This window comes from Stegastes partitus, unplaced genomic scaffold (genome assembly GCF_000690725.1).
Source record: "Stegastes partitus isolate 25-593 unplaced genomic scaffold, Stegastes_partitus-1.0.2 Scaffold1172, whole genome shotgun sequence".
In the NCBI taxonomy this organism is placed as follows: domain Eukaryota; kingdom Metazoa; phylum Chordata; class Actinopteri; family Pomacentridae; genus Stegastes; species Stegastes partitus.
Window position 1 is genome coordinate 211465 of NW_007578903.1, and position 16815 is coordinate 228279.

General features: G+C 40.6%; 1 protein-coding gene across 1 annotated transcript in view; it reads left to right on the forward strand.

Annotated features, from left to right (window-relative positions):
* Window positions 1-6580: 6580 nt before the first annotated feature.
* LOC103368561 (ras-specific guanine nucleotide-releasing factor 1) overlaps window positions 6581-16815 on the forward strand; it is a gene marked incomplete at its 3' end in the record, with an annotated part of 19920 nt that continues 9685 nt past the window's right edge. Inside the window, exons 1-7 of the mRNA XM_008296968.1 lie at window positions 6581-6872; window positions 10678-10784; window positions 11101-11248; window positions 13266-13358; window positions 13437-13690; window positions 15638-15717; window positions 15896-16089. Coding sequence (XP_008295190.1) covers window positions 6597-6872; window positions 10678-10784; window positions 11101-11248; window positions 13266-13358; window positions 13437-13690; window positions 15638-15717; window positions 15896-16089 — 1152 coding nt within the window. The remainder of the gene's footprint in view (window positions 6873-10677; window positions 10785-11100; window positions 11249-13265; window positions 13359-13436; window positions 13691-15637; window positions 15718-15895; window positions 16090-16815) is intronic.

A 16815-nucleotide genomic window follows, 5' to 3' on the forward strand; every position in this document is an offset into this window, starting at 1 on the left:
TGCTGCACAGCTGGACCCAACTGAACTCTTTAACAATCTCTTAACATTAACAGCAGCCAGAGATTATTGCAAAAGTATTTCATCAATAACTTATCAAAAATCTTTAACTGCTGCCTTTTTAACGAGACAGAGAAACAACAGCAAACACAACACAGACGTTGCTCTAATTAATGACTCAACAATGATTTTTAAACACCTATGATTTGCTCACCAAAGTCATCACAACTTGTAAACCCTTTACAGGAGAGACACAATACAGAAGTGATACACACAACCTTATGCATGAAAGAGTTTTCCCTTCTTCATTTTCACTCCTGCCGCTTCGAGAGTCTGTGCGCACCACTGGCTGGAGATTTTCCCAGCATGCTCTGGGCAAAAGGTAGTGAAGCATCCCACAAAGGTCTCACATCTATCACAGAGCCTGAGATTCATCTGGCCGAGAGAAAAACCTTTTTTCTCTCATGCTTTGTCTTTCATATGGATCTGTTATTTTTGCTGCTCACAATAACACGAATGGCAGTTATTTACATACAACGTGAATGAGGCTTCAGGGGCAGAAACATTTTCACAGACTGGGAAGAAGTATTTGGTTGCCCTCTTTGAGGAGGCCTCTGCTTTTTGTCTCAACATTACTGCATTGCAGACTTACCCCGACATCTCCCTCTCTCTTTTATTTTTTTATTAAATTCCTCTCTACAGCTAATCCAGATTGTTTAACACAACATCATGCTTTAAAGGGATTTAAGATGTCTGTTTGTATGTTTGCTTACTCACTTTCAATCAAATAGGCTGTGACTGCCACAACAGCCAACTTGTTTGTTCCTACATGACAATGAGCATGAGGGGGCCTGGATAAAATCCAGAAAGCTGTTTCTAAAAAAGGAAGGAGTAATTAGTAAATGTCATTTGAGAGGAGTATGGCGAATTACAAGCCTGGTGGATCATGTAATTAGGACTGGAGCCTTTTCATAGGCGGCTCAGGGAAGGACGAGGACACTACAGCAGCATCCTCTGCTGAACACTGACAGCAGTACGAGCTGTTACAGAAAACACCATTTGACACACACACACACACACACACACACACACACACACAAACTCTCTCTCGCACATTTCTGCACACGGGCACCGATCACAGTGTCAAAGGCTGACAGTGATGCATGACTGTTGCTGTTTTTTTTAACACATAGATGCCATGAATGTCACATGTTGAAAAGCAGCGTGCAGTTTCAAAACATGCAGTCGGAGCTTTTCAGCAGACTAAGTTGCAAGAATGATTGTGTTTCCTGTAATATAAAGACTTTGTGGTACAGTTATCCAAAAGCTAGTTGAAAAAGAAAATGCAGTTTATAGGTACAGCTGCCACAGACAATAATAGCATTTCTTATTTCCATGAATAAAACCTAAAAAGAGGGTCTAAAAAAAACATCCTTTTTAGTTCAAGTATGTCAAGATGTATCCAAAAAGCAGGAAATTTAGTTGACTAGTTAATTAGTTGTTTGACAAAAAGTAACTGACAGATACTAATTTATTAACCATTGATGACATTTATCAAGCAAAATATGTCCAGTATTTGATGGTTTCTGGTTATCCAGTTTGACAATATGTTACTTTCGGCAGCTTTATAGTCTAGAATCAGAAAGATCAGAATCCGAAATAGTTTTATTGCTCAGCAGGTTTTCACATATGCAGAGTTTGACTTGGTGTTTTAGTGCATAACAGTGAACACTAACATCCATCCATCCATCATCTATACACCGCTTAATCCTCACTAGGGTCATGGGGGGCTGGAGTCTATCCCAGCCGACTCAGGGTGAAGGCAGGGGACACCCTGGACAGGTCACCAGTCTATCACAGGGCTACACTTAGAGACAGACAACCAAGCACACTCACATTCACACAATTTAGAACTACCAATTAACCTCAACATGTTTTTGGACTGTGGGAGGAAGCCGGAGAACCCGGAGAGAACCCACGCTGCACGGGGAGAACATACAAACTCCACACAGAAAGATCCCAGGTATCCTCATAGGGATGCACACCGGCAATCTTCTAGCTGTGAGGCAACAGTGCTACCCACTGCTCCACCTTGCAGCCCTAAACAATAACAAGCAGATTTTGAAAAGTACTGCAGGTCAGGGGACAGGAAGTATCTGGGTTTGAAGCTGGTTTTGAACAACACAAGTAATTCAAGGACATTTTTTGGCTAATTATAGATTAAATAGTCAGTCTATCAATTGAAATAAATGTCCCGTTTTCCTGTGCCATAATCAGTTATCCATGTGAAGAAAGTTCCTCATGTTACAGGAGAGGAGTAACACAGATTAACACAAAAACACCCCGCTGTCATCCGTTGTTATTGATAAGAAGTGCTGAGCATCAGTTCCTACTGGAGGACTGCTGATGCAAATATCTTTGAACACACAAATTTATTGAAACATCTAACAAGCGCTTCTTTTAGACGCGTCATTTTGGGGAACATTCGCTGCTCTCTCAAGATGATCCACAGAGCAGGATGGACTGGAAATTCCCACATTAAACACAGCGGCCCTGTTGTGTTGCAGCTTGGCTCATACAGTGCACATCAACAATACCCACAGTGTTATCAGCTTCTCACATGCGTGTCTATGCAAATCTATTCAAAACTGGGCAGCTTTAATTGCCTAGTTGCAGCACATGTACCTAACCCTGGATCAGTTTATTACAAAACCGACGTCAAGGGCTCATTTCTCTGCATCTCAGCCAGCATTCCACTGCTCGCATACATATTTTTTTTTGGTTAATATTTAACTAGTGAGTGTCTGATTGAAGAAAAAAAAAAAAAGAAAAAGAAAAAAATAAGGGAGGGGCACGTTGAGGAAGACGCTGCAGAGCCTGGAGGGATTTATGGCAGAACAGATCAGAGAGAGAGTGCAGATAACAATGGAGATGGAGTAATAAATAAATCTCCTCTCTGAGAAGTAGCTGGAGGACTGACAGCAGATTAGAGCATGTGCCTTTTAAACAAATTGGGTGCTCAAAGAAGCATATTGGCTATGTGCTTGAGCATGTTTTATAGTTGAGCTCTGGAACCACTGAGATGCACAAGTTCCCACATGACATCATGATGCAGCTCAAACAAGCTCAAGCTGCAAATTCTGTCTTTTTTTTCTTTTTTTGCTTGAAATGACCCTTTTTATCGAGTTAACCTATTAGCCAACGTCTTACCTGATGGCATTGCATCAGAGGTGGGGTCCAGTGCTCAGATTAACAGTATATTTAGAAACGTTTAAGAGGATTGAGAGCAAAACAAAATGAGGGCACTGATGTCAATGAGTACCTGATTGAAGGTTGTGTTTTTGTTGGAGAATTACAAAACTTATGTGCAGAAACAGGTGATTAAAAAAAAGTAAGACACCAACCTGAAAAGACCACAGAAGACTATAAAATATAAGATGTCACCCTCCACTTGGGAGGGATGTCCATATACTATATGTTACACATCACTGTTTGAAGATAGAATATAGTTTTACAGATTTTTTAAAAATAGTAGAATCCACGACCTGTCCAGGGTGTCTCCTGCCTTCACCCTAAGTCGGCTGGGATAGACTCCAGCCCACCCGCGACCCCAGTGAGGATTAAGCGGTGTATAGATAATGGATGGATGGATAGTACGATTCCACATTTGTGAACATTTTGGAGCCTAAATTTCGTGGTGCTGGTAAATTGTAGTACACCTAAAAACAAATCTAAACAAATCTCAAAATAAAATTCGCAGCAGCGTTTCTGAGTTACGACAACTAATGAAATTATGTTCATGAAGCAAACTGGTGAGTTGAGGGAATCAGTCTTTCCTTTTCAGTCAGGGGTGTTTGAAAGAACAGATTACTTAATAATTGGTAACATAAACACAAGCTTTTATACATTTGAAATCCTGAGCTTAACATGTCGTTATCAAGCCAGGTTAATTAATTCACTACTTGAGTTTCATTTCAAATAAACTGACACAGAAATGACACATAGCATTAGTTTTAGCGTAATTACTCAAATATTTGCATCTTAAAGACTTACTTTACTTGCAGCCATGCTTTTAATTAAGTGGTGGTAGCAGGTTTGGGGTAGGTGTTTCTATTTTATTTATTCATTTTTGTTCATCTCACTTCTTTCAGTAGTATGCTAAATATCAGAAACACTTCTCTGTACAAAAAAAAAACAAAAACAAAAGCAGCAAAAACTACAGCTTCCAGATGACCGTACATTTTAGGTGTGCTTAATAAACCACTCGCTGGGGGTATATTGTGTACAGATAAAGTGAATTACATGCTTGATTTGTTTAAAAGCTTTGTTTCACTGCTTTTCCTCTCAAAGCTCTGGAGTGGCACATTTACCTTGATGCATCCGTTTCAGTGTAATCCTTGCATGTGACCAGCACATATAGAGTCTCCATCCGACCATAAGACACCACAGAGGCAACACTGAGACCACATGTTAAAGGAGCATGATGCTGTTTTTTTGCACACTTTAGTCATTTAATTGTAAATCAGTTGTTGAGTTTCACATCATAGCTAGGCTTTTGTTTTTTTTTTTGTTTTTTTTTTATCATTTCATAGATATTTCTGCTTCTTTTGATAGTGTTGCCTGTCTCAACAGAAAACATAATGAAATTAATCATGGCTGAATTCCATTTAGCTGCTTTACGCTCACTGCCGTTGTGTCTTACTGGGATGCTGGAATAGGACTTTGCCAATGTGAGTAACTGTACTTTTCCTGCTATGAGAAGTTAAAATGTCAATCATGGGAGCATTGTAGGATAATCAGCATATTGGGAATCCATTAAAGGGAACATTGTGTGTACTTTGATTGCTGTCAGAGTTATTGATGAAGTGGTGACTCTGACAGGAAGAACCATCAACAGGATGTACTAGGAGTTATAGTCGGTCGCAACCTAACACGCAAAACTCCCAAATACTGCATCCCTGTTGTCTGTGGTGTAAATTATTTAGTGTAATCCTTCTGTTAATGTATGCTTTCTGCAAATACTTTCCCCCAGTCCTGACAGTGGCATGACTTTAGCATGAAAGTTCACTCTTGTACTTGTGACTAATTCATTTCTACTCAAGGTTCATTTAGCTGGATGGAGGAAGAGCACGAGATGCAGCTGAAATGTCTGCAGAAGCTGGAAAGTGAAGCCTTAGTTTTAACTTTGTTGCTGCTGCTGATCACGCCAGATTTTACTTACACACATATATACGCACACACACTTTCTTACACCTCATGCACATCTGTTTTCACTCACATGCTCTCAGGCTTCTTACTTGCTTATTTTTGTTCTATGTTCTGTTTATGTGTCTATTTGTGTCTGTGATTGACATGCGTATTTGTTCTGGTTCTCAAGCATTTTTAACCTGGTAAAATAAAGTTCAGATACATAGCTTTACCTGAATCATTCTAGTCTTTTGATGAACCATTCTTTCTCGCCTCGGTTGTCACATTCACCGGTACACATATTGGACACCTAAAGGACTTTTTTGTGGCTTTTTTTTTTTTTTAAAGGAAAACAATTTATAAAAAGAAAAAAAGAAAACTTCAAGACAATCCAGGAGAGTCAAGGTGTGCAAAGGGAGGTCACACTAAATACTAACTTCAGCCTGTAGAAGCCATTTATGTGTTTTAACACTGTGCACATACTTCCTGGATCTTTCTTGTTGTAGCATACATTCATAAAGAGACTCAAAAATGCAAGAATAAATAAATAATACATTTTAAATAGTGCTCGAGGTCATAGAGTAACTTTACCTGTTCTATACAGCCTCATAAAAATTCCAAAAATATCTGCATTAATTGCCAGCTTTGGCTTAAAGAACAAAAACCAATCTGTAACTGTAATCATGGGAGCCACTGTGGAACTTTAACTGTTAACTGGAGATGTGGAGAATTCAAGTGAAATCTCTGGATTCTGCAGCCTGATTTCCATTAAAGTAGTTCTTTTCTCTTTCTGAACGCCTGCTAGTTTTCCATTTTCCTCTCGCATCCTCGGATCGTCTTGAGAGGAAAACTCAACTTATGCGGCATCTCGTTGAGCCGTCCCTGTCCAAGGTCCTGAAATCTGCTTTCCCAAGCATGCGTCATGTGACTTCACCCAGCTCTGCCTAGCTCAGCACCAAGCCTACTGGTTTCTGGAGATTTCATGTGAGAAAAAGGACAAACCTCGAACCCCCCTATTTTTTTCCCTCCCTCCTCTCATCTTGCGTCTGCGACTGTTTTCACGGCCCTCTTTCCGTCTTTCTGTCTTTTTCTTTTTTTTCCTTTTTTTTTTTTACGCAATCGGATAATGTGGACCTTCAAAGCGCTCGGAGTATGACAAAAGATTTTAGGATGCTGGACTTGTGCTCCTCGTTTTGTTCCTCTCTTTTTACTTAAATGCCAACACGGTGAATGCGTCGGACAGAGTGGACAAGGCTGCTGCTGAGAGGTCCGCATTCACAAAGTCTTGCCTTTTTCTTTATTTGATTTGTTGTTGTTTGATTTTTTTGGTTCTGTTTTTTTTTTTTTTTCTGGACTTCAGGAGGATGTAACGACAGATCCACCTTTTGCGCAGCTCAAGTGTCCTCATCAAAATGCAGAAGGGAATACGACTTAATGATGGTCATGTCACCTACCTGGGGCTTTTGGCAAAGAAGGATGGTACGAGGCGCGGGTGCTTGAGCAAAAGGAGCTCAGACAACACGAAATGGCACACAAAGTGGTTCGCTTTGTTACAGAATATGCTCTTTTATTTCGAGAACGAGTCCAGCTCTCGACCCTCGGGATTATACCTGTTGGAGGGATGCATATGCGACAGGGCGCCTTCACCGAAACCTTCGCTGTCAGCCAAGGAGTGTTTGGAAAAGCAGGTAGGGAGCGCGCACACATGCACACACACACACATGCACAAACACACACACAAGCTCCGCTCCCTCTCTGTCTTTCTCTGCTTATTGTTGTTTTCTTTCCTGCAGAAACACTGGCGAGCTGTAAATGTAAAAAAAAAAAAAAAATCTCCTCCTGAGCCTCAAACGCCTCTAAAGTCTCGTTCAGTTACGCACCAAACGCTTCCCCCCCTCCTCCTCCTCCTCCTCCTCTTATGTGTATGTTCTTACATCCCTTCGCATGATGACCTCAAATCCAGTGCAGCAGAATCGCACAAGGTTCCAGCAGATTGCTGTATTGCACGTTATGTAATCCATGCATAGCATTAATGATGAGGTAACAATATTAACACCTAATGATATTACAGCAGCCCTGGCAATAAGCGATGCAGTGTTTTTGTTGTTTGCAGGTTGCACCAAACCTGTCTGTGCTTGATCTTTTTTCTTTCATTCATTCTTTTTCTTTTTTTTCTCTCTTTTTTTCTTGCAACTGGCAGTTTCAGCAGTGCGTTAAATGTAAATGGATTTCTGGACTTATCCAAGTGATGCATTTGCAGTCTGGTTGGTCATATATTTTGCTTTTGACTTTCTGTCATCATGTTTTTGACGTTTTAGGGCGGAGAGTGTTATAGCCTACCTAATGCTGCCTCCAATAAAACATGCACAAAAAAAAGAGAGGAAAAAATAAGTTGTGGCATCAAGGTTTCCATCTTGTGGTGGAATTATGGCATTACAGTGGAGGCTCTGGGAAACAGCAGGGTGCCACTGATCAGTCAGCTCTGATCTAGATGACCTGAATGAAGTGATTCAGTCTGGAGTGTGATGCCGCAGGTTGCATTTGCATGTTTTGGTAGCTGTTGTGTTCTGTGGCGTCTCTGCTGCGGGCTCCGAATAACGTGATTTGTAATCTTAAATCAGATATATCTGCAAATGAAGTATTTACTTGATCTCCACCGGCTCCTTGTTGAATCAGAAATGCAGCAGTTTGGAGCAGAAAGGTTAACAAGGCTTGTTAACACCGCTTGTTAACAGTGGAGGAAACATAATGCTCCGACGCCACCGGCTTTCTCCTCGGCTCTCTCCCGGCTCTGTGCCTGACTCTGTAGGTAGGGCTGCAATCCAAAGTGAGTCCAGGCTCTTCCTGTGAACAGCTGCCCTTGTGCTGACGAAGCAGAATGCAACTCACCGGCTAATGTTGTGCTCCCCACAGTTGCTTTAAAAGGTACCCAAAGAAGAAGAAGAAGGAAAAAAAAAAGCCCTCCCTGAAAGATTTTTTTATATATATATTTTTGTCAGCAGTGCTGTTTCCTCTGCATTGTGCTGTTTTTATGCACAAATGCGAGCATGCTGAAAAAAAGCCTGATCTGCCATCTTGAATTCATGATAAAGCAGACAAAAAAAACACCTGACACTCTTTGTACTTTGAATCCAGTTCACAGAGGAATGCACAAACAACATGTGACTAATATGAAGCATTGACTCTCAGCGTAAACAAACAAACATACATCTTTACAAATAAGAAAACATCACCCTCATCTCCTGTCCCTACCTAGATGTGAGGCTTTGTGGCAACATTTTTTTTTGGCAATCCACCATAATCCCCACATTATATTTATCCTCAAATGCAGTTAGTGTGAAAATGATAATGCGTTTGAGCCTGAGGTTTCTATGGCAACCCTTATTTGCATCCTAAAGAATGATGCAGTTGGAAGAGGCGGGGTAACGGAGAGGAGAGAAGCAGTGTGTCACATCGCTCCTATTAATGTGAGCACTATCTGAGCTAAATTTGTTCCTTGCAGTACCTTGGAGGGGTCAGAGTCCAATTATAGAAAACACAGCTTGCTCACATTGTGTAACTGCAGCACTTCAACCAATAACACAAGAAGCTAAGTGATGGCTTTGATTCCCGGCTACAAACGGCACCATAAATCAAAAGATCTGACCAATATGGATCAGTCAAACAAGACACTCTCGGGTCTAGCGTTTAGATTAAAGCTCCTCATTAAAATGAAACTAGAATGATAACTAACACTTCAATCTCCAGGGAAAACAATGCTGTATAGATTTCATTATATGCTTCTGGAAAGTCTTCTCACAATATTGCTGCAATAAAACCGAGCTGTTTATCAGTCGGCAGCAATTACACAACTCATGGAACAATTCATCAAAACATGTCTAATTTATTATTTACTACTCATCTCTACTGCGCAGCAAGTGCTGCCATGACATACGATTTCTTTTTTTTTTTTGTACATATCAGAGCAAATAACACACGTGTGTCTGTATCGCAGGTTCCATCGGTGTTACATCCACCTCTGCCGAGATCAGTGATGGGTTTTTTTTTTTTTAAAGGTGCATGACTCAGCCATAAACATAAAGCGGAATGCAGACGGCGTGCTTAGCATCGCCTCACACCAGACATCCACAGCGCTCTCAGAGAGAGAGATCATGAGGGAAAACTACAACAACATGCATGCCTCTCTGCCAAAAATAGCTTTTTCTTTGACGGTAGGATGAATACCTAATGAATGTGAAGATGGAAGAGCAGTCAGCCATGAATAATGATCAGTTGCAGGTTGATAGGCGCCTGTTGAACATCTGCAGGCCAAAGATTAGAGTCTGGTCTCACTTAACGTGGCTGCGAGAGTCCACAGGACAGATGGCAGTTCATTTAAGGGAGTCGGGATGTTTTCATTTTTGTAAAGGCTCAATTTTTTGAGATTGATAGTGTTTTTTAGATAAGCAATATTTATTATGTGTAGCTGTCATCAAAAATGGCTTCACAAGGATGATGTGTAAATACAGATTTCGGGTATTTTGGTACAGGGGGTTCATTTTTGAAGGAAGGTGATGCATTTGTGCATCTTCTGGTGATGAAAAGTAAAAGTTAAGTGTTTGCATTTTTATTTTAATAAGTATTTTTAGCAAAATATAATTAATATTAATATTAACAACTGTTGTTTCTGCTCTTAAAGATGTTTTTTCAGTGACTTTAAATTGAAATTGCAACAATTCCTCTGTCTTATTTTGGAAAAAAGCTTCACTCACATTTGTTTTTTCTGGGCATCTCTACTTGTAGTGTTTCTAGGTTCTAATAATTATCCGCTCAATTAAGAGGAGCTGCATTTATATAGATGGGTTAGAAGTGCTGGATAATACAGCAGTCGTGTAAAAAAAAAAAAAAAAAAAACTCCTCCACAAGAAGAATGTAGGATTCATAAGTTAAAACAAAAGCACATAAGCTGTTCATTTCACCGGCCGCAATCAGTCCAGCGTGAAAGGACGAATCTGAGGTTGAGTGACACAAGAAAACGCAAAAAAAACAACAACAAAAAAAAAAAAACAGCTGTGAACAACTGTTCACATTGACTGGAGTTGCTAGGAAACAGGTATCGCGCAGTTATGCAATCGGCCGTGGCTCCAGCCTCCATGTCTTATGGCATTTCCTCCTGGGAACCAGAGACATCCCAGGAACTGAGCTGGGGGAGGCTTCCCTCAGTGTGCTCCATCAACTGCACTGGTGGGCGAGGAAGATGTGGCTTCCCCAGGCTCTGTGCGGTTTTAAATCACCCGCTTGATGTCTGCAGCGGCGAGGTAGTGGAACAAACACAAAGGCAGAAGCAATGGAGAAGCTTCAGGAAAGCCACTATGCCACAGATTTATCTCAGCGCCAACCGATAATGAACGCTTCTTTCTGTGTAAGAACGTACAACATGTCAGCTTAATGATAGTTGTTGTTGCTAACTGGACCTGCTCACCTTCTTCCTCCCCTCCCGTTTATTTGTTTCAGTACTATTTCACAGTCAGCTTCACCCATGAAAACCAAAAGGCACTTGAGTTACGCACAGAAGATGTAAAAGACTGCGATGAATGGGTGGCTGCAATATCACACGCCAGGTAAAGGCACACGTCGGGGAAATGAGCAGACATGGCAATTAGAAGTTGAGTTAGTTGGTAGAGGGTGATTAATCTTTGACTGATGTGCTCAGCCTGTAGTGGGTGTTGCCATGGTTTCAAAAGTGGGGTTAAAATATGAGGAATAAGAGACTTGAAGAAAAATGCTTTGTTCAAACCTGATTGCTTTGATGTCAGATGAAACTACATGCACTCATATGAAATTCATTATGACAGTACAAAACTGTGTGTGTGTGTGCGTGTGTGTGTGTGTGTGTGTGTGTGTGTGTGTGTGTGTGTGTGTGTGCATGTGTTACAGTTACAGAAACTTGGCCACCGAGCATGAGACTCTCATGCAGAAGTATCTTCATCTGCTTCAGATTGTGGAGACGGAGAAAACAGTTGCTAAGCAACTTCGACAACAGATAGAAGATGGGGAAATAGAGATTGAAAGGCTTAAGTCAGAGGTAATATTCACTATGATTTCTTTACACTCAAGAGTAGGAATGTAAACAAATACATAATCATGTTTGCTAACCATGTCCGTTGGAGATTAACACAAACTGCCAGAAACGTCACGCTGCTGTCTCACTTAAATCTAAACACACTGTCAGTTGAATTCACTTTTTACAGCAGTGTCGGGATCTCCAGTGTCCATTAAGGAAAAGATGCTTTTTATTATTTCAGATCTTGGTTCAAAATCATCATCAGGATGAGACTCTTTCATCAGTAACAGACTAAACCAAATGACTGCTGTCTGCACAGTGCACATGATGGACACTTCCTGCTATTTTTATCTTTGGTTTCCCTCCTTTATATGCATAACCTCCAGTTATTAACCCTCTGAACCCAGAACCCATTTTTCACTGCAGTTTAAAGTCCTGCACCTCTTTGGCAACAGCACAACCATGGCTAAAAGCAGGGACGATTCAAAAATGTCTTCTGTGTAGCGTGACACAAATCCTAAAAAGGATAAAAATAAAAAAAAATAAAAAACTAAACAAGAGTTGAAATTCTTTGATGACTTACAGAATTAAAAAAAGACTTTTTCAGGTGTTCACAGGTGTTACCAATACTGGGGGGAAAGTAAAAAACAAAACACAACTGTAACTGTATACTATAGATATTTTACAACTTCAGTTTTTCATTAGATTCCATACTTGTCTCCTGTAAACACAGCCTGCAGATCAGTCGAGTTCAACCAAAAGTCTCTTTATTTTTGTCATGTGACTGTGTGTTGCAGGTGAGTTACTCGTGGCTTTTTGGTTGTGTCAGTGAGCACAAAAGCTTTTGTATTTTACAGAATCTGGTTACAGCAAAACTATTTATATTTGTTGAATTTTCAAAAGAGGCATGCAGAAGACAGTGATTTTGATTTATTATCACATCACTGAGCTTAGATTCGGTTAAGTTTCTCAGGAGAACGGGACAACAGAACTGAAGACTTCAAGAAGTGTTGGAAAGCTGAATATACATATAGAACGTATTGTTTCTGTTCCGATAAATTTATGTACGAGAAGTCCAAACACTAGAGACTATTTTGTCTGAACTGGGTCTTCTGATGGCAATCCTTTCAACACTAAGCAAGCACTGGTAAAGTATCCAGGATTTTGTCCTCTCTGACTGGACCACAATAGCCAAGGATTACAGGATCTTCCATCTATAGGCAAATGTGTGGCAGCCACACACGATATTAGTCAGACGCACTGTAAATAGACTTTCCCTGGCACGATATTACTATATTACCACTGCTTCTTACATTGCACTCTCTCCAAAATGTGTCTGCATCCTCGCATCAACCTGCCAGCACAACAAATACCAGCTGAACCAGTGGGAGAACGACGGATTATGCTGATTATTGTTCTGTTTGTCTCATATGTGGAAGCTAGTGTGAGAGGACAGAAATGGAAGCGCAGCTCCGTCACAGAGAGAGTCGTGTTCAGGCCAAACACTCTCCACTTTGCATCTCCTCTCAGGAACAATGCCTCCAGTAGGGCTGTGTTCCCAGCTGTATTCTTCAGATCAAATAGTCATTTTACTTTAATGTGCAAATGTGATGCTTGAAATCAAATTACGTTGTGAATATGCATGAACACTGCTTTATATTGCATCTCCTCTATGAAATGCAATGACAATTAACTCTGTGCCTGTCTACAAAGTAAATGGAGACACTTACTGTAGCTTCAAACAGTTCAAGGCAACTCCAGTCTGGGCTTCTTTTTTTTTTTTTTTACCTCCTGCCATGCAACATACATGCTGGATGTGTACATATTGCATTTAAATGATGACTATAATAAAGAATGTGAGTAACCAGTCAAGTGAACGCAGCTAGTTTAGTCAGGCTAATGTTTCAGTGGTGATACTGCTGACAGGTCCTGCCTTGTTGACTCAGTCATTTTGTTTACATGCGGCTACAGTAAGTGAGAAGAAATGAAGTGTGTAAGTGGGAATGATTGGTCTTTTTTGCGGTTGCTTCCCGGACAGATCGCTGGACTGCTCAAAGACAATGAGAAGATCAGCGCCAGCCCCGCAGCCACCCCCTGCGAGGACGACTCAGAAATCAAGAAGATCAAGAAGGTAAAGCGTCTCATCTAATCAGGTTTGTTCAATTATAAGTATTGTGTAGATATTGACAGACTGGGCTTTCTGCTGCAGGTCCAAAGCTTTCTGCGAGGCTGGATTTGCAGGAGGAAGTGGAAGACCATCATCCAGGATTATATCCGCTCGCCTCATGCGGAGAGCATGAGGAAAAGGAACCAGGTGGTGTTCAGCATGTTGGACTCGGAGGCAGAGTACGTCCAGCAGCTTCATATTCTGGTGAACAACTTCCTGAGGCCACTACGCATGGCAGCCAGCTCCAAGAAACCGCCCATCACCCACGATGATGTCAGCAGCATATTCCTCAACAGGTTGGCTCATATTTGCCTCTTCTGATTGCCTTAAATAACATAATTATGTAGAAGACAGATTCTGACTGTCTGTAATTTCGTGCATCACATGTGTGAATGCATGCAAGCCTTGGAGTTCATTGGAGTCAGTGAAAATGGGCGCTGCAGACGAATTACTAGTCCAACAACTCCAGAATGGTATTTCAAGAGGAACTGTCTTAAATGCAAAACTCAGAGCCATAAGCGTAGCTCCATATGTAAATGAATGTTCTGTTCTGTGGGTCACAGTATTTCCATTTGTCAGTAAGTTGACTGCAGTGGGCTCTGATTATTCAGGCTTACGTGGTATGAAATAGATATTTTTGTCCCGTAAAACATGCCAAACAAAGCTTGAGGATACAAAGGACAACATTTTTTACTACAAGTATGAAAAATATGGGACACCTGGCAGCAACGTTTGAAGTGATTGCCTTAAAATTTGATGCTCATGATGCGAAAATGAAAAATCCTAATATGACCAATTCATGTACATTTGCACTGAAACCCTAAACCTACAAAGGATTTCTGTGAGATTGGTCACCCTCTAATCTTTTTCATTCGTGCAACAGCTAAAATATCTACTTGTACACAACATACCCTAAAAATCAATGATCAAAAAACCATGACGGTCATTCATGCATCCTTTTGTTCGGCCGTAAATCTTTCCTGACACTAAGGGTTCTACTGAAGGAGTTCTGCAAGCCTGAAGCCAGCGCACAGGCAAACATGGTTTTTATGCAATTTTCCTTGAGTCTATTTTCTGTGTCTGCACCTGTTTGGTAATTTCCTGGCACCAAACAAACATGTTTGTGCCGAGGTGGGAGGAGAGGCACTGCTGAGACAGTGGATATGCTGATTAGGCGGTGCGGTGCAATTTTGGTCATCGTTTTGGCACAAAATTGCATTTGTGTTGAAACCTGTTCACACCACCTCCTATTGCAAATGCAGACGGAGGGCAGCTTTCCTGGCTTTGGTTAGCGGACCTCTCCAAAACAACAAAACACCTTTCATTTATATTAAGTGTGATCTGTTTCCCTTTGCTACACAGTGTTTTTTTTTTTAAATGTGTTTACTTCAAATTGTTATGTGCAGTTGAACATGAGTGTATTCAAGTTCCAAAGACACATCAAGTCCACAACAACCTGTCCGATCTTTCCACTGCACTGGGTGAAGCACCTGTAGTCATCACAGAGCAGAAGAATTAATACTTCTGTTCCAACTGGTCTCTGATTTGAGTGAGAGGCGGTGCATCATCTGTGTGATGTGGGACTGCAAATGCAAATGGAAAATGATGCATCCGATGATACATACATGACAAATAAAACATTCATAACTCCTGTGTGTGTCCAGCAAACCTACACCAGCCCCACAGAACACAACAGATCTGTTACCTGCAGTTGTATCTAATTTAGTGAAGGACACAGCCTGACCTGTAATAAATACAGGCTTAGAGCAATATGCTGGGTAGTAAAGACAGCACTGCACAACTGCTGATGGGAATAACGAAAAGATAAACTACTTTCTGGTTTGAGTGGATTGTTGATATTTTCCTGTGATGAGATCAACTGGATGGCAGAGGATAACACCTACACCATGCTTTAAGCTGGCCTGGCAAAACATGGAAAACGTCATTAATAGTTTAAACCTACTGACAAGATACTGGTATTTATTAATAACAGTTATTGTGTGTTCTTCTAAATGATTACTTGTCTCCAAAGGGGACTGATATTTTGCACAGAGACTGTATATTTGTTGACATACATGAGTATATTAAAATATGTAGACAAAAAGAAGAGCTGCTGAGTTTAAATGTATTAGCTGTACTTTATCATTTACACATCTATTATCTGTACCACTTACAGTACAGTAACGACAGCGCTGTCACTAACATTTTACAATTGTTTGTTTCCAATATCTGTTCTGTTTCAGCGAAACAATCATGTTCCTACATCAGATATTCTACCAAGGCCTAAAAGCCAGAATAGCGAGCTGGCCAACATTAGTCCTCGGTAAGAATCCTCTTTTCTACTGTCTTTCAATATCATGTTTTTGTTTTTTGATAATATACCCATCCAGAAGTTTGTTCAGACTGTGAGGCCTTATGTAAAGGTGATGATGAATAACTCCTCAGATGAAGCCCTCACTACTGCTTGTGTCACTGATGTCTTGGTATTGATCTGTCTACAGCCGACCTCTTTGACATCTTGCTCCCGATGCTGAACATCTACCAGGAGTTTGTGAGGAACCACCAGTACAGCCTGCAGATCCTGGCTCACTGCAAGCAGAACCGAGACTTTGACAAACTGCTCAAGCAGTATGAGGCCAAGCCTGACTGTGAGGAAAGGACTCTGGAGACCTTCCTCACCTACCCCATGTTTCAGGTTAGCTCATTTGTCTCGCTGATATACACAAGAAATAAAGGCAGACCCATTTGTTTGCTGCAGAGGTGCAGCCTGGAGCCAGATTTTGTCGTTAATTTTGTGCTCTCGCAGCCTGAGCCAAGTCCATATAAATGTTACCCTTGGGCCGTACATTTCACCACCCTAATACTAGAAGGCTATTGCTATGCCAATGATGCCCAGTTGTAGCTGTCTGCAAAGCAGTTGGTTACTTTGTTTTCTGGATATTCAAAGCTGCAAATCTTTTAAATGCACTGTCTGGGATTCAAGTGGCCCATGACCAAAACTCAGAACTTGAATCTCTTGTCTGCCCAAAATATATGATGTATTGTTTTCTTCTAGTAGGCTAACTCAAACTTTCTTGTATATTTTTCTATATTGAACCTGTTATTTACATGGTTATTAGTTGAAGTTTTGAGGCCCAAAGCATTTGACCTTATTCCTCTCATGTTTTCTGTCAGATGGAAACCCACTCCTATAGTTAACTATCGGGCGCTTTCATTCAAATACTAACACTAGATTTGTTAACTTGTTAATATTTGTAATGCTTGAAATTAGACATTTTTCCACCCATAAATCACGCACTCATGCCAAGATTAATATATCATACATAAATATTTAAATCAGTGTTGATTTATATAAAGACGGTAAATACCATTAAATAATGGCAGTGTCCCTAGACGGACCTTTTAATGATAGTTATATTTA